The 26187-nt window shown below is 40.0% G+C and overlaps 1 protein-coding gene across 1 annotated transcript in view; it reads left to right on the plus strand.

Moving 5' to 3' along the window:
• UNC5C (unc-5 netrin receptor C) overlaps positions 1 to 26187 on the plus strand; it is a 345841-nt gene that overhangs the window by 275354 nt on the left and 44300 nt on the right. The window contains exons 5-7 of the mRNA XM_069485492.1: positions 6639 to 6819; positions 10951 to 11118; positions 15036 to 15200. Of these exons, the coding sequence (XP_069341593.1) occupies positions 6639 to 6819; positions 10951 to 11118; positions 15036 to 15200 (514 nt within the window). The remainder of the gene's footprint in view (positions 1 to 6638; positions 6820 to 10950; positions 11119 to 15035; positions 15201 to 26187) is intronic.

Genomic DNA, 26187 nt, shown 5'->3' on the forward strand with positions numbered 1-26187 from the left:
TCGTAACGATATCCCTCAACTCTTCGCATATCTTCTGATTTATATGCCAAAAATCACGTAGTGATCTACCATCTAAATGTTCAGTGACCTGTCATCTGGCATATAGATCCTCCTTTAATTTTGATGAAAGCAAAGAATTGTAAGCCACGTGGCTTGCAAAAGGATTTGTTTCCCAGTTATTACAGTCCCTTATTTTCTTAACTACCACTCTAATACTCCCAATTATTCCTTGCCCGACCCCCTGGAGGTTTGTACACTCTCAAGCAATGTATGATGGTAAGATTTGCATGCAAGAGATGTGTTTCTTTGGATAAGCAAAGGGCAAGTTCTTAGGGAAATTAGTTTGAGGAAAGAGTGCATGTGGAAGTTAAAGAAATAAATACTGATTCCCTTAAGCATGTTTTTGTCTTGTGTAGCCCTTAGAAATGTTTGCATACTGCTGAATACTGGAATCCTAGCTTCAAAATACTAGCTTGAAATCCTGCTTGAATCCGGTTCGAAATCCTAGCACCTTCTTCATCTGAAATCTTTCCCTGGACTGCAGTAACTCTAGGTAAAGGCTGTATGTGCTAGTGCGGCATCGAAGTGCTTTGGTGATTTCCTGAAATCCAACTTCTCCATCCTTGCTTCACCACCCCCTCCCCCCAACTGTGCATTTGACACCTGATCATCCAGCGTGAGTCCTCCCCAAGCAGCTTCCCAGCCTCGGCCAAAGCACGTGCTCCCGCCTCTTCCTGAGACGTCCTCCGCATCCCCTGCTTCCCTTCCTACTCTTCCTAATAAGCTGAATTTCATCCTTAGAGACTAGTTTATAATCTCCTCCCCAAATGTCCTCCCCCAACTTGAGCCCTAGTTTACCTCCATCCTAGCACATGTCTGTTGTTTCTCTATCATACTGTAATTGTGTGTGTGTGTGTGTGTGTGTGTGTGTGTGTAGGTTTGTCTTATCCTGAGAGCCCCCCAGGCAGGCACTTACCTTGTCTCTTCTTCCCCCACCACTAAGCGCAGTGATTGGCACTTAGTAGGTACTCAGTGCTTGTGGAACTGAATTGAAATCGTAAGATGTCTAACTCTCTGTTGATTGAAAATTAAAATTCTCTGGAAGCTGTATTGCAGGCTCAGGCCGGTTGCTGTAAGGACTTTGGCTTTGACCCTGAGTGAGCCGAGGAGCCATTTGGAGGGGTTGTGATGGGCAGTAGCAGGGTCTGACTTGGGGTTCACGGATTGCTCTAACTACGGTGTTGAGAATGCATAGTTGGGGGCCAGGGGAACAGCAGAGGGAGAAAGTAAGACAGGAAGTTGTTGGAATAATCCAGGAGAGAAATGACAGTGCTTTGGACCAGGAAGGAGGTGGTCGTGAGGGTCTGAGTGGGCAGAGAGAGGAAAAGAGCAGGAAGCACTGCTCAGGTGGAGGTTTGTGTCCAGGTGACTAGGAGGCTGGAGTTGGCATTAGCTGAGCAGGGTGGGGCGTGTTGGGGAAGGCAGTTCGGGAGGTCACGGTCCCAGGAGCGGGTGAAGCTGCAAGAAGGCAGCTGGATGTGTGAGTCTGGAGTTCAGGGTCGGGTTCCGGGCTGGAGATAAATTTAGGAGTCATCTGTGCGAGGCTGGATGAGCTCACCAAGGAAGTGAATATGGATGGAAAATAGGAAAAAGGCGTAAATCAAAGGACTGAGCCACAGGGACACAAATGGGAGCCCAAGGGAGCTGGGAGGGATGAAGGAGGGAGGACAAAACCCAGGAAAGCGTCGTGTCCAGAGAAAGCAAGGGAGGAAAGAGGGACCGACTAGGGCCCATGCTGCAGAGGAGGAGTGAGGTGAGAGAGCTCTAAGGCGCTCACCAGTGCACTTGACAAGGGGAGAGAGCTGAGCACAGATCGGGACGGTTCAGTAGGGACGAAGGGGATGGGAATGGAGGACAGTGAGAACAATCGACTATTGCAAGGAGTTTTGTAAGGCGAGCAGAGAGAGGGTGGAGGGGAGGGCTAGAAGCAGAAATGAGCGGGGAGGGTTTTTGTTTTAAGTTGTGAAAAAACACATCTGTAGGCTGAGGGAAATGACTCAGTATGGAGGGAAATTGAGTAATGTAGGAGAGAGGGAGGAGAATGGCTGGGACTTGCCCTTGAGTAGGAGAAGGGGGAGCAGGACACGGAAGACAAATCAGAGGTGACAGATGGAAGCACAGAGAGGTCCCCCAGTGACCAGAGAGAGGGGGTGCAGACAGGGCTGGGTGGGGGGATGGTAGAAGCTCTGGAAGATCTTTTGCGATCCATTGGCAGTTTTCTCAGTGACACAGAAATCTTGGCCATCGGCTGAAAGTGAGGATGGAAGGGGAGGTGGTGTTTAAGGAGAGAGGAGAAAGTGTGAAATAGTTGTCTGGGCGAGTAGGAGGGAACCATGGAAATAGAGTATGTCTTCGCGGCAGAATTAAAAGCCTACTCGTGTTCTGTCATGAATTCAACATGAGCCCACTCTGGGACACAGAGGTGCCACAGAGGAAGAGTGGCCTAGTGAGTCTCTCGCAGTAAGAGAGCGATGAGAGAGTTGAGGGTATAACGCAAGGATTATTTATAACATTAGACGTTGGGATTTACGGTTGGTAGTGAGGGAAGAGGTTACATGAGACAGTGAGAAATAAAGTTGGTACGTTGAGTGTAGGTCCTGGTAATGGATTGTTGAACCTAGGGTCCCGGAGACAGTGAGCAGGAAAGACGGAAATGATAAAAGGAAAAGGTAATTGAAAGTGAGTTCATGGGAGGGGTTGCAATGAATGGTAAGGACAAGAGCTGAACTTTGCTTCTCAAACTTGAATGTGCATGGAAATCTGCTGAAGTTCTTGTTAGGATGCACATTTGGAATGCGTTAAGTTTACGTGGGCAGAGCATGGAATTCTGCATCGCTGTCATGCTCCAAAGCGACACTGAGGCTGTTGGTCCAGGGCTCTCATTTTAAACGACAATCGAGGGTGACATTTCTCAATCCTAGCAGTAAATTACAACCCTTGGGGAGTTTAAAAAAGAGTGACTCTAGACCAGTGAATAAAAGTTTCCGTGAGTTGGATTTAGATTCTCTGGGTTGAATTTAAAATTGATGGATTATAAATGTTCTCCAAATTATTCTGTTGGGAAGCCGGGGTTGACAACCTCTGGCCTAGAATGTGTGACCTTAAAGGTCAAGATCGTTGCGTGAGGGAGGGTCACGGAACTGAGGGGCCAAAATGTTGGAAGGGTCATCTTCGTGGTTATTAAAATCATCAGAAGTTATGCTTTAGATAAAGTGACTATAAGTTGAGAGGCCTGTAAATGGCTTCCAAAGAACGTAGAAATTGGGTGTTACAATCTAATGATGGCATGAGACTCAAAGCAAAGGCGTTTAGAGAGAATGGTCCGGAATGGACCATGCTGAGCAAGGAAGACACTTATCCAACCCCAAGGCCCAGTGACATGTTGGATTTGGGAAAATCAAACATCCACCGCTTGAGAGGATGCCAGAAGAAACAGTGGCATCAAAAATACCTAGGTTTTTTGGCAGGCTCAGGTCAGAACCACTGCTCCAACACTGGCCAGAGATACCTGAGGAAGGTATCTCTGGAGTTATATATCAAAAAGTAAAGATCATACACCCAGTGGTCACTTAAGTCTCTTTAAATGGTTTGTCGACCAAGCAGATTGAACTCTTTCTTCCGATGTATGAAACTCTTCATATTAACGAGTGGTTAGTAATATCCCTGGGACCTCTTTGTGTCATGTATGATTAGGATAACATCACTGTTGTTAAGCTGATATTATTTACATAGAAGAAACCATGATTTTGAACAGCGATGACTTAAGTCAGGGTCACCCAGGCTGGACTGCAGTGGCATGATCATAGCTCACTACAACCTCTGACTCCTGGGCTCAAATGATCCTACTGAGTAGCTGAAACTACGCCTGGCTAAGTTTTTTCTAATTGGGTTTTTTTTTTTTTTTTTGGTAGAGATGGGGTCTTGCTATATTGTCCTGGCTGGTCTTGAACTCCTGGCATCAAACAATCCTCCCACCTTGGACTCCCAAAGCACTGAAATTACAGGCATGAGCCATCCTGCCTGGCCTTATACAATATTGTTAATAACTTTGTACATTAAACAGAGTTGATGTACATGGAACCATTAGAAAGCAAAGGTGTCACCGTCTCCGCCACCTGTGTGAACAGCCTGTGGTTATTTGGCGTCATCATCACTCCCTTGGGGGTGCTGAATAAACTGTGTGTGCCTGCATTTTGACTGCACCTGGTTACGTGAGGTCAGGTGTGGAATTTTTCACTTGCGGTGTCATGCCAATGCTTTAAAAGTTTTGCATTTTGAAGCATTTTCAGATTTTGGATCTTATTAGGGATGCTCCACCTGTGATAGTGGAAATTCAGGAGAAGTCTCGGGGATATAGCTTCAGCCTGATCCCCACAGTGGACGCCTGGAGAGTTACAGCTCAGATTCTGGCCCGGTGGTGCTGAAGGCGAATTTCCACAGCAGTTAGTCAACAGCTAACAGGGAAGTTGTGAACTCACAAGCTCTTCCAGGCAAAGAGAATCCGTGAGTAGAGAGCTGTCCTTCAAAGAACAGGGGCGGTATGGATTCTTAAAAGCACACAAAAATTTAGAAGGGATCCAAGACCAACTTAGGAGAGCTCAACAGTGACTTCTATTAGTGGAAAGCTTTTTCTAGAATGGCATTGGTAACCTAGGTAAAAATCAGCTTCAAAAAGTATTCATGTCAACTTTTCCGTTATTGTCAAGATTTCTAAGAGCATCAATTTTGCTACTTTCTCCCCGTGCACTTCCAGCAATATCATATTACCCCACGTAGGGCCAAACTTCTAGAAAATCCAGGTCAAATGAATATGAGTATGTATATCAGATGCATCCAGCTGTGACCCCAGACTAAATGCGGTCTGTGTTTGAAAACAACATGCATATTTTTTTTTTTTTTTTTTTTTTGAGACAGAGTCTCGCTCTGTTGCCCGGGCTAGAGTGAGTGCCGTGGCGTCAGCCTGGCTCACAGCAACCTCAAACTCCTGGGCTTAAGCGATCCTACTGCCTCAGCCTCCCGAGTAGCTGGGACTACAGGCATGCACCACCATGCCTGGCTAATTTTTTGTATATATATATTTTAGTTGTCCATATAATTTCTTTCTATTTTTAGTAGAGACGGGGGTCTCGCTCTTGCTCAGGCTGGTCTCGAACTCCTGACCTCGAGCGATCCACCCGCCTCGGCCTCCCAGAGTGCTAGGATTACAGGCGTGAGCCACCGCGCCCGGCCAACAACATGCATATTTTAAAAACCCACTGTTTTAGATGGATCCCATTCTCTTTCTCGCTACTGTGAGTGCAAATGTCAAGAATGTTTAGCTGTTTTGAAATTTACATCACTGTAAACAGTTGGTTTACTCTACAGTCTCATCTGTTTCCGCATTTTCAGGATTGTTGTTGATTTTTGTTTTTCTCTTTCAATGTTTGCCTCTCTTCCAAGGATTAGAGGAGCATTATTTGAGAGTTCCCGTGTTAAATGTAATTTAGAGTTGTGCAACGTCAAACCCACTGACAGATTTAGAGATTAATTTTTAGACCTCTTGTGGTGCTGGAGAAGCTCCTTAAGGTTTTTGGAAACGGCAACAGTATTGACTCCCAGCCACTAAAGGTTACTTGTATCTACGTTCACCCTAATGCATAAGGAAAGTTTAAGTGTGGTAAATATCAGTGTTGTTTTGCTTTATGGAAAAACCCGTGCATAGAAAAAAAAGTAACTGCCAGGATAAGAAATACTTTATCTTCCAGAAGGACAGGTTATATGGGTTTATTTTCCTTTTTTTATTCAGCAAGGAGAACATCACTGTTGCTACACTGATGTGATTTGCATAGAAATAAATTCAATAGTTGTCAACCGTTCTGCCTTAGGTCAGGGTCCCCAAAAGCAAGCCATGAGCCAAAGATTTGAGTGCTGGAGAAACACAAATGGAGGCTTTTGATTATGACTTATAAACTGTTCAGATTATATTAAAGGTGGGCAGAAAAACTTTTGTTTTTTTCAAATATTTTGACTTAGATGCATCTCCAAATATGTGTTTTGCTACATTTTAAAGTTGGTACATTTGGGAGATATTTAATCCATATGTTTCCGGGAGGCCACATGTAAATCATCCGAATGTTATTTTATTTCAGCTACATGATGTCTAAAATGCCTTCTGAGCTTTTTCAAATAGTCTTTATGTTCTTTTCTGCGGAGCAGCAGGTAAGTTGCCAAGAGTAAACAAATCAAATCGCGAAAGGTTTGAGTTCAGTTTGAAATGCTTCTCCTATTATTTTTGATGGGGTTCTGAACTTGGCAGTGCACATTCTGGGTTCCTGCCTGCAGGGCAAAGTGAAAACAATCTGAACACTGTATTTCCCAATTCGTTCATTGACATTTGAGAGTCATGTCGTGCAGACAGAATCAGCAGGTTTGGCGGGTGAGTGATACTTAACATGACCTCGGAAAGTTACTTCCCGCTAGTAACTTGCAGAAGTTCATGGCATGGAACATGGTATAGATTACAAAACACAGGTTAAGACAGAAAGCTATCAAGGGATCCCTACTGGGGATTTATCTATTTTTTTCTTGTGCATCTTTAGGTGGAATGGTTGAAAAATGAAGACATCATCGATCCCGTTGAAGATCGGAATTTTTATATTACTATTGATCACAACCTCATCATAAAGCAGGCCCGCCTCTCAGACACGGCAAATTATACCTGTGTCGCCAAGAACATTGTTGCCAAGAGGAAAAGTACAACGGCCACTGTCATAGTTTATGGTGAGTGAGCTTTCAGGGTGTCAAACCAGTTCGTGTCTGACTGCAGTTTCTCATTGGCATTGGTATTTTAATTGTAAAATATCAAGCTCAAGGCCCATTTTTGATCTGCATTGCCTCTCACGGGGACAGTGAGTTTTTGTCGTTGTTTTAAGAAGGGCAGTAACTATTTTTTATGGTATGTGAGTTATGTCTCAATTTATTTATTTTATATATATTTCACTTCCCTGATACTTATAAGAAAGACTAGGTTTGGAGGTTCCTTGACCTTTATGAGTCAACTTCTGGGAAAGTGAAGAAGCCTATTTGAGCGCCTGCTGTTTCCCAAAGCTCTTTCCTGGCCAGGACCTGCCCCACCAAGATGTAGATTGAGTTTTGGAGGTGCAAATGCATAAAAGCAGCCCTCTGCTACCTCTGTGGACGAGGCTCAGTCCAGTGACTGCAAACTCTCAGGAAAGCCGAAGCTGGCCTGTCCCCCAGCACATCAGAGGAATTTTAACTTCCTAGCGCGTGTTCTCATTGCATCAGAGGCATAGAGAGTGAAGATAAGGGCTGCCATACTTAGCCAAGTGGCCCTAATCCTAACAACATGGCGTCGTCGCACAAAATGCCTTCTCCGGAAGCTTCTACCTACCTACTCCCTGTCCTTTCCAATCCACCTCATCTCTGAGCCTGTCATTCTCTGGAAGCACCAATTTCATACCCCCTTTTGATGGGGCATGGATGCTTTTATCTCTCTGCGAAATTTAGCACTCCGTTGTTTTCTAGCGATTTCACGAGTAATTTCATCTCCCCAGCTCAGCTCCTTTGTAGAGCTGAGAGTCTGGTTTATATATATTTTCATGTTGTTAGACATATAATAGGTCCTCATCTTATTGATGATTCATTGGCTCAGAGGAAACCAAACAACCCTGGGACGTATCTTGAGGTTGTGCTCCTTCTAGAATGGTGTGCCCATGTCTGCTCTCTCTTGGGTCATAAGCTTTTCATCACTGTTTCAGTGTTACACGATATTCCAGGAACCTTGATGTCTGATTGACTATGAAGGAGGGACAGTCACTGCCAAACATATGGTTCATCGTACGATCACGCGTCCCTTAGTGATGGGGATACATTCTGAGAAGTGTGTCATTAGGTAGTTTCATCATTGCGCAAACATCGTAGAATGTACTTACACAAACCTAGATGGTCTAGTGCTCTACACGCTTAGGCTATGTGGTCTAGCCCATTGTCCCTAGGCTGTAAACCTGTACAGCACGTTGCTGTACTCAACACGGTAGGCAATTGTAACCCGATAGTATTTGTGTATCTAAACATAGAAAAGGTACTATAAAAATAGACATAAAAGATAAAAAAAAAATCACACACTCCTATAGGGTATAGGCCCTCTTCGGCCTCCCAGAGTGCTAGGATTATAGGCCTGAGCCACCGCGCCAAGCTGAACAAGAGAATTCTTTACAGATATTATTAAAATAACTCACAGTATTCTCTTAGCCTTACCACACGTTATAGTTACTTTTTCATAATTAACTACTCTTTGTCCAATTCAGTATATGGGTGTTCAACTCTGACTTCATCTTTGGGACCTCATTTCGTTATGAAATTTCCTCTGCCACGTAAAACTCATATTAAATAAATTTATATGCTTTTCTCCTGTTGATACGTCTCATGCCAATTTAATTCTCAGACCCATTTAAAGAAATCCTAAGAGGGGAGAGGTAAAATTCTTCCTCCCCTGCTATACCATTCAGACGGATGTGTGCTTATGAGAAGAGAAAAACCACTAGAATATTCCAAAGGATGAACGTAGTGATGCTTTAAAACTGTCATTTTAATTACAGGACAGATGCATACAATTTTGTTTTTAATCCTGTAATTACTCTGAGGTTTAATTTCCCAGTCCAGATAATGGCGATGTTGAATTGTAAGCAATTGCCTTTCTTAAGTCACAATAAAATGTTTCCTATTTTTTTAATCTCTTTTGAAATGGCCTGAAATTGATTAACAGCATTTGAAATGCAAAGAAAAAAATGGGACGTGATCACAGCATGTACCAGTCATAAATAACTGATGAAGGCAGACTATATATAGATGTATTATATAGATGTTTAATACACATGCAAATCTCTTCCTATCTATAGTATGCTTTCAATATCCATAAATGCAAGCAATACATTTTCTTTAGGAAAGATCAAACACAGATAAGTATTTAGAGTAATGAAAACAGCATTGGACTAAGTTAAGGGTCAGGAATCTTGGGTTGTAGGACTAGTTCTTCCACCAACCGATCTCAGATGATCTTTTAAACAGGACTCTCTGAGCCCTTGTCTCTTTCCCTGTAAAATGAAGGGTGAATAAATCTCAGATCTTCAAAGACCTTCCTGTCTCTGGGAGTTTCTGATTATTCATTTCTCATTAAAATTGCTAGAGGTACATATATCCTAAATGCCAAACATCAGCTTACCAGTGTGCTAATAAGCAGTTTCTACTGACATTTTCGTTGACCTGTGGAGTTCTATAAAGTTGAGCAGGTTAAGTGGCTTTTTGGAAACTAACTGAAACCCTACCTGTCAACTGTCTGCTTGTCCTTCACACATAACCTCATAAAACAAGTTGTCAAGGCTCGTGGGTCAGGCTCACCAGAAATGCGTGGAAACCATAGATTTAACCGGTATTTCATGTTTACAGTCTGTCCTATATATTTTTGTTAATAATCATTTTTAGATTGCAGTTATACCCATTAGAGAATTTGGTAAAAGACAGAAAAGATCAAAGAAGAAAATACCTATAATCCTATCATCCAGAGATAGCATTTTAAAAAATTAATGTGTATACTATTATTTTCTGGGTATTGATAGGATTTAAAAATAAAGGATATACATAATTATATTATAATAATAATAATGTGTATGTATTTATAAATTTAAAATAATGTATACAGATACATTACTGTATTATACATAATGTATACAGATACATAACTCTGAATTAAAACATAACATTGAAATATTCATGTATTATTAAGTAGCCTTCTACAGCATAATTTTTAGTGGCTGTCTAGGAGTCAGTCATATGAACGTATTCGGTTTATTTTACCATTTTCTTGGTTTGAACATTACAGTTGTCTCTAATTATTAATATTTGTATAAAACAAAACTCTGTTTTGAAGCATACCCTTTCTATGTCTATAAATTTAACAGATTCATGATTATTCCCTATTGGATAGGTTTCTAGAAAACAAGATGTTGAGCAAATGATGTGCACATACAGTATTTGTGTTAGTTGAATGGCTAACACCCCTCTTTAGTATCAGGAGCAGATGCATATATTGGCTGTTTCATGTTTTCACGACTAACATAATTTTTGTTAGAAATTTCTTCATTGTAATTGCACAGACTCACATTATTGAAGTTCTAAAAAATGTCTGTATTTTCTAGAGAGTGATCTCCAGAGGCGAATAGTATGCATGGTTTTGCAATCACATATCCACTGAGAGCTCCACCAAACATCATAATTAGTCTTTAGACACAAAATAGGGGCCCATTTCAGTTATATCAACTAAGTGTGAATTCAATCAAATAGCCCGTTTGTTTACATTATAACTCCAATATCATAAGATTTTATTGTTTAACCAGGTTCACTGGTGGTGAAACTGAATAAAAACGCTTAAAAGGTTGTAAAGTTTACATATGCCAAAGAAAAATAACCAATCATCTGTTTTTTTAAAAAGGCCAAATTATTCAGTTCCCATGCAGCGTTGGCATAAGGATGTAAACATTTATTATTTGAGATAAGCTGTCAAAAGTAATTTTTGGTGCTTGACTAGGTAAGGAGATGTATTTTTCCTAAAAGAACGCTGGCCAAGGAAAACAGAACACGGTCCTATTTACTTTTCTGAATAGGTGAGTAAATCTCAGTAAATAGCTTTTGCTCTGTGTTTAGATCGTTCAGCCATACGATAAAACTTTGGATGAAATAAATGATGTCTGTGGTCTCTTCTAGCTTGGAAAGTTTAGATTTTTTTAATGGTCACTTGGGAGATGATTTTTTGTTTGTGAATGGCATGTGGTTTGTGTGTCTCTGCGTGCGTGCACACGTGTGTAATCCACTTTTTTATTGTCTGTCTCCTTTCAGTAAACGGTGGCTGGTCCACGTGGACGGAGTGGTCCGTGTGCAACAGCCGCTGTGGACGAGGGTATCAGAAACGTACAAGGACCTGCACCAACCCAGCGCCACTCAATGGCGGTGCCTTCTGCGAAGGGCAGAGTGTGCAGAAAATAGCGTGTACTACTTTATGCCCAGGTATGTAAACCAGGCCTCTCAATCCACATGTCTTCTATCATTTCAGAAATATGTCTTAGAGAATAGATACACAGACCTTACTCTTGATTTGAATGTGTGATAAATATTATTCAAATCTATCCTACATTCAGTGTTTACATCGCTGGGAAATCAAGCATTTTCCTCCACGAGAGTCCTTGACTTTGTTGCCCAAACATGCAAAATATTTATATGAGGTCGGTGCAAAAGTAATTGCGGTTTTGGACCGTGAATTTTCAATCATTCTAACTAGGCTCAAACATGTCTTTCTTCATCACAATAGGAACCATTATAATCAACACATTTTTTTCCAATGAGAAATAAGTTTGGTTATTCCTGTAGCATAGAAAACTGTACTTTGGGATTCAACGAACTCTTGGGAAGCATTTTCTGCATCCTGCTGGTTGTGGAAGTGTTTTCCCCGCAAAAAGTTGTCAAGGTGCTTAAAGAAATGGTAGTCAGCTGGCGAGAGGTCAGGTGACTAGGGGGGATGAGGCCAAACTTTGTAGCCCAGTTCGTTCAGCTTTTGAAGCTTTGTTTGTGCGACGTGCAGTTGGGCATCGTGGTGGAGAAGAACTGGGACCCTTCTGTTGACAGATGCCGGCTGCAAGCGTTGTAGTTTTTGGTGCATCTCATTGATTTGCTGAGCAGACTTCTCAGATGGAATAGTTTTGCCGGGATTCAGAAAGCTGTAGTGGATCAGACCACCAAACACTGACCATGACCTTTTGTTGGTGCAAATTTGGCTTTGGGAGGTGCTTTGGAGCTTCTTCTTGGTCCAGCCACTGAGCTGGTCATTGCGGGTTGTCATATAAAATCCACTGTTTGTCACACATCACAATCGGATGGAGAAATGGTTCGTTGTTGTTGCGTACAATAAGAGAAGATGACACTTCAAGACTATGATTGTTTTGATTGTCGGTCAGCTCATGAGGCACCCACTTACCGAGCTTTCTCACCGTTCCAATTTGCTTCAAATGCTGAAGGACTGTAGAATGGTCGACGTTGAGTTCCTCCGCAACTTCTCGGTAGCTGTAAGGGGACCAGCTTCCGTGATTGCTCTCAGTTGGTCATTGTCAACTTCGATGGCCGGCCACTGCGCTCCTCATCTCAAGGCTCTTGTCTCTTTTGCGAAACTTCTTGAACCACCGCTGCACTGTACATTCGTTAGAAGTTCCTAGGCCAAATGCGTTGTTGATGTTGCAAGTTGCCTACGCTGCTTTACGACTCATTTTGAACTCGAATAAGAAAATTGCTCAAATTTGCTTTTTGTCTAACATCATTTCCATAGTCTAACGTACATATCAAATCAACAGCAAGTAATAGATCCTTAGCAAAAAAAAAAAAAACATCAAGAAATGTGCATTAAAATGATGTATAACATAACCACATTTACTTAAGAATGTATTCCAGTATCAAACGGCAAATTTCACCAATGCTAAAACTGCAGTTACCTTTGCACCAACCTAATAGTTTAAAACAGGATATTAAACACTCATGAACTCAATTCTTCTATATCATTCAACAGAACTGCTGAAGCCACGCTTTCAGGTTGTATAATTCAAGGGATTTGAACAGCATTAAAAGCCACACATTGTAGGAATAACAACATTTGATCTTCAGAAAACCATGAAAATTAATTGGAAGTAAAATTTGGAAAATGTTTTTGACTGAAATATTTGATATTTGGTGTCAGTATCTGGGCAAGGGCAAATAAAACATTTGGAATGAATGAAAAGGAAGGCATAGCTTTGCTTGTGGCCCATAGGATAATGGGTTTTGAAAATACAGTGCAGTTAGCTCTTTATTATCTGTGCCGGTTGTCTATTTTGTGAGTTATTTACAGTAGTACGTATAGCAAGGTTGCATGTCTCTGCCTCTTAGCAGCTTTCTCTTCTATCCCATATTGCCGTAGCTCTTATCCCTAGGTAAATTGAAGACATTATTTGCCAAAACTAAAACCCATTAAAATGCCTAGTCATACAATATATTCCAAAGTTAAGCTAAAATTATTTTGAGATGATCCATAAATTTAGTGCCCTCATTGGGGTAGCTATTGTGCCGTTCATTCCATTGTTTAGATCCATGACCTGCTTGCTTCTCTTTATTTTGCCTAATTTTGTTGTATTTATTCTTTAATAGAACCTTTCTGAGAGATAGGCCGGCTAAATGAACTGGACAGGAAAAAATAACCTACATTTTACATTCCCAAGTGTTGATTTCCAAGTATCACAATAGTCTTCCATACCGAGCACTTTGAGAGCTTTTCTTTATGGAACAAATGTTGACACTTAGCTAGGCTCAGAATATCAGATTTTATTTTGTACTCTCCTGTATTTTACCTAGGTTCTGACTCTCACAAGTTGAATGTGAGTTGATCAGTTTGAGTTGAAATAGAAGTAAGTGTGTGTGTGTGTGTGTGTGTATTTCAGTACGCTGGGGTGGTCTAAGTCAAAGCAAATGTCTTTGCTCCAAGTGATTAGGAGTTGCTTGTATAGCCAACTCTGTGTGATTAAAATATTAATGTTTTCATCATTTTATGCAGGCATGTTTATACCTATATGAAGATTATACAGAATATATTTACACAATAATTTAAATATGAAATCCCATAGATTTCCCAAACTACGTAGACTATTGAAATTGATACTATTTCTATCAATATGTAGATATAAAAGGTTAAGATGGTCAATAAATAGTATTTGGCATTGTTTTCCATCGAATCCTACTCATAATTATTTATATATTTCAGGGAAAATTAAACATTTTTAAACACTTATTTCAACATTTTTATTCTATTTTGTGAGAAACTTAAAAGGATACGTTTTAAAGCATGACTGAAATTTACTATATATTTTTTCAAACTGTGATTTAAGTTGTGTATTTTAAAATAGAGGTATCTGAGCCTCATTATCATTGAAATCACTGACAAGCCAGCCACCAAATTTAGGAAGAAAGCAAGTTAATTCTAAATGAGTGAATCACAGCAAAAATTAGGGACTTACCTAAATATTAGTTTTAAAATAAGACAAATAGAAATGGAAACATTATCAAATAATGGAATCAGCAAATAATAAATAAAAACCAATATAGTCTTTTGAAGACAGCATTGCAGAAGGAAGGTTTCAGCAGAATCAAGCAGTTAGGATGACAACAGCGGTCCCCAACCTTTTTGGCACCAGGGACTGGTTTCATGGAAGACAAATTTTCCATGGTATGGGGGAGGGGGAAGGGGGAGGGGGAGGGGGACAGTGAGCAATGGGAAGCGGCTGTAAATACAGATGAAGGTTCACTCGCTGGCCCACTGCTTACCTCCTGCTGCTCCACCTGGTTCCTAACAGGCCACAGACCAGTACTTGTTTGCAGCCTGGGGTTTGGGGACCACAGGTGTATAAGACATAAATGATAGAGAGAGAGATCAGTTGGATGGATAGATGGATGGATGTCTTCCCTACTGTACCAACCTTTTCTCCCAACTCCCACACAAGTTTATTTTTTCTGTCTACATGACACCATGAATGCAGGAAGCTTCAATCCAAAGAAAGGCCCCCTAATTTTCAGTGCAAAATCTAGAAGCTTCCCCGTGAATAGAAAAAGGGGGCACTACCATGACCTACTTTTATGTAGCTCTTGGTGACGACTTTGGTTTCTGTGTATCCCATGAAGCTTCCCTTGGCTTGCTGAGTAAGGATCCAGTCACACACCTGTAAGAAAAATCCACAGAACCCAAATGATTTAGAGCACGCTCCACTTCCCAGCCGTTAAATGAATGCATGCTTCTCGGTGCGCATTTTGTTCCATTTTTTGGCATTGTTATGTTATACTTGAGTTCTGCTCCCTTCACCCCTCAAGCAGCTGCTTCCCCCTCTGACCTTGTTGCTGCGTTTTTTTCATGGCAGTGGATGGCAGGTGGACCTCGTGGAGCAAGTGGTCTACTTGCGGGACAGAGTGCACCCACTGGCGCAGGAGAGAGTGCACGGCACCGGCCCCCAAGAACGGAGGCAAGGACTGCGATGGCCTCGTCTTGCAATCCAAGAACTGCACTGATGGGCTTTGCATGCAAAGTAAGTCAGTTCGAGCAAACTGCAGACACTGAGGTTGAACCATTTGAATTTCTTTGAAGAAAATATTAGCAGTGAAGAATTCTTTGAACAACCAAAAATGCAAGAGTAGAGAAATATCCTAATAACTCTCTCTCAAAAATGGGAAAAGCTAATCTTCTAGGAACCAGAATGAAAATAACTTGTGTCCAGTTATTAACAAGTGACACACAGCATTGCTTTCCCGTGAGCAAGGGGGTGATTTGGTCATTTCCATGGAGGCGCTGCCATTCTTTGCAGACCAGGGAATCATTACTCAGTTTTATCAGACTGCACAAAAGAGAATCCTCACGTCTTAATGAGTCAAAACATGACTTTCAAAAAATGAGTTATTTATTCATAATTCATGCCTGATACCAAACCAATGTCCACGGAATGTGAAATGTATATAAAGATCACAAACATTTCTACAGGTATATCTATCAATTTGCAAGAAACATTTAGTAAGAGCATCTTCATCACCCCTTGAAAATTCTGGATTTGTATTAGAAATTATAACGTGGGTATGATTTGGTTTATTTAAAGGAAATAACGTTAATAAAACATACATTTTTAAAATGAGTGCCGAAGATTGGCTCAGGAAAGTAATGAATACTGTAAGCTAAATAGTCTCTATTTTTCATGTCTTGTTCCTTAGATTTTTATGGTGAGATAGTAGTTTGATTTCCATACTTGCAAACTCTTGCCCCTGTATTACGGAGTCCTGAGGTGTACACAATTTACCATCTCTTTTCATGATGATGAATTAAGGTACTAAGGAATCATTCTGAAATCACACTATTCAGATGAACACATCAAACACAAGGTGCTGTCTTTGCACCTGCACTCGTGGTGGCCACGTGTTGACATTTGTCATAACACATTACAAGCGCTTGCAGAATACAAGCATTCAAAGGCATTTGTGCCTTTGGGAAGAGGTATTTGTATTTGCCTTTTAAGAATAAAATAGTTTGTTTTCACCACACTTAGGAAATTCTGTTTACCTTTCAGAATCTATACACACAGGGACCTTTAGGAAGAAATCTTAATTGCAATACAAATAAATAATTATGTTGCTCCCACAGAATAAAAATTCAACAGGCCTCTTATTTTTTATGTTCAGGGCATATTGTGTCCTTCTAGAACAGGCTGTTGCTGAATATATAAAGCTCAGCTCTGATTTTGATTTGGTGCCTGCTACAATGAGTCTCGCTAAGTTTGTGCCATAAATGCAGGAAAAAAAAAACCTGTTTTACTAACCACTTATTCAGAGATACACATTTTTTTCCCATAGACATTAGTTTAACTTGAGGATTAAAATAGCAGAATACCACATAAAAATTCTTCTTAACAGTTTCCTTTATGTCAAACAAACCGATTCATGTGCTTGAAAAGTAGCTCTATTTGAAGTTTTACTTTCTTTCTGTTTTTCACTTTCTCCCTCTCTCAATGTACTGTTTTCAACGTTGGGTGATTTAATACCTACTACTTCTATTGTGTGTATTTAAAAATCCTCAAAGCAGCCTACTTAACGAGGAACACAGTGGCTTATGATGGAACACTAGATCTTTGATTATACAAAATGACACATTCTCTCTGCATTATGACGTTGGTCAAATGCAAACATGAAATAGACTAAGACTTTTATGACAGAGCAACCCCTTAGCATCTAGATAATTTTTACGGTATTAATAGAATTTTTTCCTTAAGATTGGGTATTTGCCAATAATGATGTCCTGAAGTATGTGTGTAAAATAGGGATGAGGAATAAGGCTACAAGAGGGTTTAAAAAAAAATTATTTGTTTATATTTGTTTATATCTTATCAAGTCTCGTTAGACTGAAATATTTTTGGTGTTTGGGTTAAAATCATTCATTTAAAAAGCTATTTCTTTCTGTAGCTCTGATTTCTTATAGTAATGATCCCTACTAATGAACTCTTTCATCTGCCTCCTGTATCTACTCTATTCCAACAGAGAATTGTAGGCTATGCTATTATTGATTTCCTTAGTGATAAAAACCACAGAAATATCCGGCATTGTATAATTATAGTATTTTAGGGTGAGAACTATAGTTTCTTTTACCAGTAAGTTTGGTGTTTCTGACATGTATTAATATTACTGCCAAAGTCTAGCAAAGAAATAATACAGCTTTGGCCCTTATTTTGGAAAACAAGGCTTTCTAATAGTGCAACTTTGAAGCTTGCAAGAGGGACAACGTATTAAGAAAAAGAATGAGGATAAAAAACAAAGCAGCCAGAAAATTACAATTAACAATTAGGAAGTATCATTTACTATTTGTTTTCTTTGAGATAATTAGTGTCTTGAATTTATTACTAAATCGTCCTTCAGCAGTATTATAATACTATTTCAAAACAAAGCTAGCTTTCTTACCCTTGAACCTGGTAGGAGCTATAACCTCTGAGCCTACTCAGATTTACATACGAATAATTATGATATGAATGCTAAGTAGGAGAAATTCAGAGTTCATAATAGATATCTGTAGGATTCAGAGGTACCTACATAATGTAATGTAGTAGTATTTTTTAAAAAGCTAAGTTGGTACTTAAGAAGAATATATAATGTGAAATATACAGAAACTATTACTGTCGATGTTTGTTCGTTAATCTGTTCAAAGCAACCCAATTCAGACACATTTCTTCCTTAACCACCTACCTTAATGCAAACACCTTTTATTGAAAATATATAGAAATATTGGATAAAATATTACAGACTTAAAAGACACACACACACACACACACAACACACACACGCATGTGTACACATGGAGAGAAAGAAGTTCAAAAGAAAGAAGGTAGAGAACTCCTCAAGGGCCAGAAATGAAGTTGCCACGCCAAGCTAGAGAGGGACACTATGTTAATGGCCACCAGGTTAACAGGAGAGCCAGTGGACAGACATGTAGATTCTGGGACAGATTGGACTCATGTGATGTTGTGAAACTTCATTTATGAAACAAGATCACATTCTTTAAATAATTTCAGAAGTTCCATTAAATTTTTAGACCATTCATGCACATGAGTTCATATTTGAAGTACTGTCTAATACATAACACACACGTATATAAAACAAATATATACACACATATATATATATTAATATATAAACACCGTTTATAGTCTCATTGTCCTGGAAAATGTAGTTTCCACACTGGAGAACAATGCCTTGGTATTTCAAAGTAAGAACTTCTAGTAATTGATGTTATTTCACTAAAATGCTTTATTAAAGGGTGGTTAGAAGCCATCTTAACCACTTAATATCTCAGAAGGAAGTTGAACATTTTTGGTTTATAAGAACATTGTTAGTTTAAAAAAAAAAATCAACATGTTATAAACTGGAGTCCTTTGGTATACTGAATGGTATGGATTGCAACAAGACAGGGTAATGACTTAGAGTATCTGTCATTATTGGAAATTACTAAAAACATGTTTGATCTGTCTGATATGAAAAAGAAATTTAACATTAATACAATAACGAATTGCATTGTTTTTATTTAATACTACAGAATGACATATCTTATTCAGAAAGCAATAGTGGAAGGTGCATTGTTCTGTCTGGTCCAGAAATGGAGGTTTATATATATTTATGAATATACTAGATTAGATTATTATATTACTGCAACTATTCCTATGGACTTTAGTTTTTAGTCCAATTGTAAGTTTCGATTTTCACATAGGCTCAAATCTGAATTTAGAATTACTCCTTGCTGAAGAAAGTTTATGCCACCGTAGACAAAATTAAAAATTGCAATTTACAAACAAGAACTGTCTGGAATTGTGTCTGCATCAGTGAACTTCCTGACTTTGGGAAATTAAAATGTTACACATTCCGCAAATGTAGCACTTTCTGCTCATTAAAACGTTTACATGTCGCACAGCCCTTCCACTCATTCTCAAGTACAGAGGAAGTAGCAGAACTCTCCAAGTGTCAATTGTGGTGTGGACAAGCTGCATACCATGCCCAGGAATCCCAGGTGCATTGAATGTGGGGAAGTAATTTATCTTACAGTGAGTCATTCCCGGACTTTAGAATGATGTGTTTGTAACTTGCGTGGTAGGCACGTGAAAAGGTGCGAGTCAGTTCCCACTGAAATTCTTATCAACACAGCAGTTTGACAGGGTAGCATAATTGTGAGTGTTAGACAGTAGATGCTTTTATCTGTAGTTTGGAAGAAGCTGATGTCATAGCTCTGTTTGTATAGCTCTTGATACGTGCCATGTCGTAGCTGGCAAATGAATATTCTATACATGGACTGCCTGCCCAGCACAGGGCTCCATTGTCTCCGGTATAATAAGAGTGTGGTTTGCTTTTGCATTTTTCCTTTCTAGTAAAACATTTTGCTCCTTTTAAAGCAGGGACATACTCATTGTTAGCAACTGTAGCCCACAGAAACCTCATGAACACCTAAGGAGCCCCAAGAAGGTTAGTGTGAAAGGATGAATGCACAGTTGGTCCTCAGCTTCTAGATGGAAAGGAAACCAAGGGGATCAAAAAAGGTGCCACCATTCGGCAGCCACAGCAAAGCAGGTGACCTCTTTTGAGGTCACTCGGGTGCAGGTCCAGGGATATAAGCTAAATTTTTCTTTTTGTCTAAGAATCCAGCAGACAGGGTGGTACATTCTAGAAATCAGCCACGTTCCATCAGGACTCTTCACCATTTTACTTTTACCGTCAGCGGTCTTTACTACCATGGAAGGATTCTAATCTCATTCCCTTTGGATTTCATAATTTATTATTCTTTTCTAAGGAGCATTGTTAGGGATGGAGTCCCTGCCACTTGGGCAGCTGATCTATGGGTTTGATTTTACTGAACTGTTAGTTAAATTTCAGACATTTAAGCTTCACCTGCTGTGAGTCATGAGATAAGACTTGAACATCCTGGGGTGTTAATTATCCGCTATTCCTTTCCATAAGGGTGTGGTTGGTTGCCGTTAGGAACAGGATTACGGAGGAACAGGGACAGTGAGGCCTGGCCACTGTCCTCGGGATGCAGGGGCAGTAAATTACCGTGGCGATTTAGGTAACTGACATCAGTGATAAGCAAATGTTATTTTCAATTACTGCTGTCACGCCCTAGAATTTATGTATTCATTTCTTTGGAGTTCCTTAAGCCTCGTCAATAAATAAACCCTCAGAAGAGCGGTAAATCATAATAAATGACCCAGGGTGTCTTTGACGGGCCTGACCTTTGACATCATTAGTGCAGCCCTGGTAGATTTGCTAGATAAGAACTGACCTGAAAGGAAGAAAGAAAATGTGGACGTGTTTATTTGGAATGGCCCTTGAGGTTTTAATAAGAACATTTGCATCAGAAGAAATGTAATTGGGGTGAGAAAAATGCCATGTTTTGGCTCAGTGTAAAGTCACCTGCAGCCAGGTCAGGGAGAGGGAAGAATCCATCTTCTAGCGATGGGATCATAAATTGAAGAAAGACCTGATGAAGTAGCCGGATGTATATAAAGCAAAGTAATATGATTAAAAATAATCAGAAACGGTGTGATTCATAACTGTACTTTTATAGACTATACTTAACGCCTTTATAATGCCTTTATGAACAATTGAGTCAGAAGAAGTTGTATCACACTAACCCATGTATAAGACATGAGTCAATCCTCTATTGTACTTAATTCTCACAGTATCATAAAATCTATTTTACGTGTATTGAGGTCATACAAGCAGCTCCATATTGAAATATAGTGAGTAAACCTTGAAGGCAAGCAGGGACACCTTATAAAACTCCACCCACCTCCCTTCTGGCCAGGCATTTGATGGCTATTATTAAAGACAGAGAGTTCTAACTCCCAGACATCTACGTAGAGACTTTCCTTAAATCTGGATCAGTGGTTTTCCAACTTTGGAGGGCATCAAAATTACCATATTGTATGTATTGTAATTTAAAGGACTTTCCAATGTAACTTTAACTTTATTCAACGTCCACGTAATGCACTGATTTTAGGCTCGGGCGTAAGTTGCTTCTGACTCCAGTCTACTGTGTTAGATACAGTAGACGCAGCCAAACTGCAACCAAATCGAATTGAGTTCAATTGGATGAACACCCAAAAGGCAGAAAGAAAGAACCTTCCAAACAGAGCTTTGGATAATCCTTTATAAATAGTTCTCTTTTGCAGTAGAAGAAACTGAGGCATAGAATTAAAATAGACCACCTAACACCCACAAACAAGTGTTAGAGCCAACAGAGGAAATCAAATCTGTTTCATTCGTCAGCCTGTTTCCATGAAGGCTCCTGGGTGCTACAAGTAAGTAGGTTGTCAGCTTTTATTGCTTTAAAATGGGATTTTCTTCTGATGTATGGAGTCCCTCCAATTACTGATGTTTGTTTGTTTTTTTTCCTGATGTTATTTTTGAGGGAAACGATGTTTCTCCTTTAAAAATTTACTTATCGTAGGGTTTTATGCCAAAGACAATGTGATTATCGTGCATTAAGAACTACATCATCCGAGCAGGGTTCTCCAGTTACATTGGAGTAGAAATACCAAGGCACCTCTTCACTCGTCCCACACTGGAAACAAGAGACACGGTTAGGAATTTGGTTCATTAAGAGAGAAAACCTCTCTGGGTTATTTTAGCTTTATAAATGTCATGAGTATTAATGCTAATGTTACCAATGGAGAGGTATTTTACAGTCTGAATCAGTAGTGTTACCTCATTCAATCACTGAATGACATATTAAGCCAGGAATCTATCAAGCCCTTTCCTATTATTTCCTTGTCTCTCTTCATTTAAATCTACTAATCATTGCTCACAAGTACTTACATGGAGCCCGTGGCTGTAGCCCCAGGGCTGGGATTTAACCCTAGCTGCGCTGTTTCACCAATTTTGTAACATTAGACGAGTCCCTTTACCACTCTGTGCTCAAAGGGGTTAAAATAGGAAGTTCCAATCAATGATCTGTTTTAACTCCAACATCCTGGGGGTTTGCACGTGAGTGAGAGCATAGACTTTGGTTTTGAGAAAGTTAAATCATCCCAGTGATGTTCAGAAATTAAGACATTTCTCACATCAGCACATTTGCTTGATAATTTTTTCAATGAAAGTATTATTTATGGCATAAAACCTGTTTGTATTATGTTTTTGAAAAAATTTGATCATAAACCATGGTCATTTTTGGCTTTCATCTACTATCTGTATCGTATAAAGAGAAAAAAATGTTTAATGACTAGGAAAATAAAAGTAATGGATGTTTATTGGGAAAATGAAGACTTACATTTAGTTTCTGGCATTGTTTCTGAGACTTCCACATATAAACACACCAAATAGGCTATTTTCAAGCAATTTATTGATCAATTACTGGGTATTGGCCATGTACTTAAAGATTACTTGATGTTACTTCCTGCAGTATAAAAACCAAACCAAGGAACGCTGTCTTTCTCTTTTTTTTTTTTTAAGACAGAGTCTCACTCTGCTGCCCGGGCTAGAGTGCCGTGGTGTCAGCCTAGCTCAAGACAACCTCAAACTCCTGGGCTCAAGCGATCCTCCTGCCTCAGCCTCCCGAGTAGCTGGGACTACAGGCATGTGCCACCATGCTTGGCTAATTTTTTCTAAATATATTTTTAGCTGTCCATATAATTTATTTCTATTTTTAGTAGAGAGGGGTTCTCACTCTTACTCAGGTTGGTCTCGAACTCCTGACCTCAAAGGATCCACCTGCCTCGGCCTCCCAGAGTGCTAGGATTACAGGCGTGAGCCACCACGCCCGGCCCACTGTCTTTCCTTTTTAAGCTACTTGGACATGGACTCTGACCTTTCATAATAGTTGGACATCCCTGAAAAATTTGGGCATCCTACCCCTAGTCTGAAAGATGACGTTGTGCAAATTAGAAAAAGTGACTCTTTCCTCAAGTCACTTTCCCACTACCAGCCATAAAACAGTGATGGTAACCATCCAAATCTACAGTAAACAGAAATGTGGAAGGTGCCACCCAAGTCTTCCAATGCAAAACTTGCGCGTCATTGATTTTACTGGTGGGAAGGTTGAAACCACATTTTGTCTGGTTGGATTTCAACACTTGTGGGTACCTTTGCCAATATCATTTCTCAGCTCTGGGACTCAGTCTCCTCTTCTAAAAAAGGCTGGACAAGATAACTCTTGAAATTATGTTGTGAGCAATTATGGGATGGCTTTCTAGCAAAAGGAGCATTGCATTAACTTTTTAAGACACAGCCTACTCTTGCTCTGGTTTTCAGACTGGTTTCTACCTTCCCTGAAAGTTTCTGTCCACAACCAAACCTCCTCCAGTCTCTATTCCCCAGAGTCAGGCGAATCTCTTCTTTAAAAAAAAAAAAAAAAAAATTGCCTTTAAAAATATAAATAATAATTAAAGAGGTTGTAGGGTATTAACAGTGCGCTGTTCTGCCGTTGGCCCCCTCTGGTCGGTTACTGAGGCTGCCATGCTGGGTGGAAGCCAGTCTTCCATGCTTCCTCCAGCCCCCCGCCTCTCCTGCTGTCAGTCCAAAAGAGGTGATTTTGAGAGTTATCAGTGGAGGTGCATTTTGTTCCAGATAGTTCTCTCATGGGCAAGACTGTTCCTCCCATTGCAGAACATTCCGTATCCTTGGCCCTCACTCCCTAAATGCCAAAACAATCTCCTGGTCATTATGACAACCAAGAAAACACCACCCCTGCCCCATTTCCAAACTCACCCTTGAGACATGGCACCACTTCTGGTTGAGAAACACTTTTAGCAGCGGTTTGCACTCTGGCCCTGGAAATTTGCTTCTGAAACACGCTTCTATATCTTTGCCAGAAGCCACAAAAGCCAGACATGAACTTCTACAAATGAAGCGGGTGAAAGAGTACATGGGACTTCAAAGAGTGCATTGCTCGTGGTTTCGCTGAAAAACTGGACTCTTTGTTTCTGTCATCACTGGGGAAACTGAAATTCAAATATGTTTCCTAAGGTTACTCATTAAATAATAAGCGTGTCAACTCTACAGATAAAATCCCTAAGAACCCAGCTTCTTGGTGTACCTTAGTAATGTGCATTGTGTTAGTATCATTGTTGGTCACTTGCTCATTGCTTGCAATGTACCAGCACTTTGCAAATCTCATTTTTTCTTTCTGCAGCTGTGGAAGTAATTATCTGTATCCCCTTACACAGATTAGAAAACTGATGCTTAGAGAAGTGGTTTGACCAAACCGTCACCGCTAAGAAGTGACAAAGCTTGGATGCAAACTGAAGTTCCACGAGACTGAAAAATCAGTGCTTTGCTGCTTTTTGGCCAACAACCCCGCTGCTTTTTCAGGCTAGCTTGCTTTCAAGTAGCAGGAAAGTGAACCGAAATCTTTAACTTCGGAACCAGGTTGTCGGTAGTGATGCTAAAGACAATTATTTTGCGCTGTGTTCTGCCGGAGATGTATTTTTCATTATTGCTAGGACGGCTCTCAGTAGGGTCACCTCATTAGCTGAAGAAAATGTTCCTTGTTGTTCCGTGAGAGACACATCAGATGGAGAAGCATGAAAACAAACTCTAGAAAGTGATTCTGTGTTACCCTCATTTAGCAGATGAACAATAATCCCCTTCTTCTCTGATTCCTCATCTCCTCACTGATGTTTTACTTCTGCAGTTGCAGCAGCGTTATGAAAAGGGTGGAAAAAGTTTTGCAGGGCCGCTTTCCAAAAAACTGTTTATCTGTGTTTCCTTAACAGAGTAAATTGGGGTGTTGGACCATTGGTGGGTACACTTAATACAGGTCTGTTTTAAATTTCCCCATGTAGGAAAATAACAGTCTGGCTACACTGGTTCTCATTGGCTATGAGGGATAACGAATAGTGAATGATACTTTTATTTTTTTATACTTTAATTTTAGAACAACCTCGAATACAAATACTTCATCAAATATATTGACATACTTACCGATGGACATCTCTCCCAAGCCATGTGTTGTAGAAACTGTCCATAAAATCCTGTCACTTTGATCCTTTTGCAGTTCATAATCTATAGAGGAATCAAAGTGATTCTTTTTCAGAATTGCATTCGATCACGGGATTTGCATCTCACTTGGAATAAAATGGAAAACTCCTCATTGTGGACCCCCAGGCCTGCGTGACCTGGTGCTGCCTGTCCCCTCCCTTTCTGCCCTCTGAGCACTCCGTTTCTATGTTAGGACTGTCACATTTACTGTTCCTCTGCATCGAATGTCATTGCCTCCTGATCTTGCCTTGGCCAGTTCCTTCTTGTCCTTCAAGCTATAGCTCACATTTCATCTCAGTAAAAAATTCTCCCCTAATTTCCTAAGTGGGCCATCCCTGTATCTCCAATCACGTTATGTTCTTTTGTTTTATTTTTAAAAGCACTTTTTCAGTATTCGAAACGATCTTTTTAGTTTGTTTCCTTGCTTATTTTTTGTTAACCTAGAATGGAACCTCCATGAAAATAGGAAAGTACCCCCATGTCTAGAATAGAACCCAGAATATAACAGAGTTCAAGAGTATTTATTAAATGAATGAATGAAATGCCAATTCTGTGCATGGAATGAAATGTAGGTCTCCGATAAATACCATAAGGCACAAAAATATTTATTGAGCAGTTCAAATCTACATACATACATGAAAGTTGAAGTTAAAATCAAAACTGGTAAAGTTCTTTTCTGTTAGTCTTTGGTCTGCCTGTCAAGAACAGAATTGTGTTGGAAAGTAGAAACATAAACCAGGGAAGACCCAGAACTGCTTTTCAGGGAGACATTTCAGACCGTGTTACATCTCTCTGGAGATACTTCTCTCTTTGTAAGACACAGCTCTTCTGCTTATTCGAGCAGGCCCATGCTGGTCCTTAGCAAAATTTTCAGGAATGAACATCAGAACATTTCCAAATATCCTATTTTATACTCATTTCCTTGCCCTCTCGCCTGCAAAAAAATAAGTCTTTTGACATTCCTCTACTTAACATCATCACTTCAAAGAGGATAGCATCCTTATCTGGTCTTCTTTTCCAGCT

This window comes from Eulemur rufifrons, chromosome 13 (assembly GCF_041146395.1).
Source record: "Eulemur rufifrons isolate Redbay chromosome 13, OSU_ERuf_1, whole genome shotgun sequence".
In the NCBI taxonomy this organism is placed as follows: domain Eukaryota; kingdom Metazoa; phylum Chordata; class Mammalia; order Primates; family Lemuridae; genus Eulemur; species Eulemur rufifrons.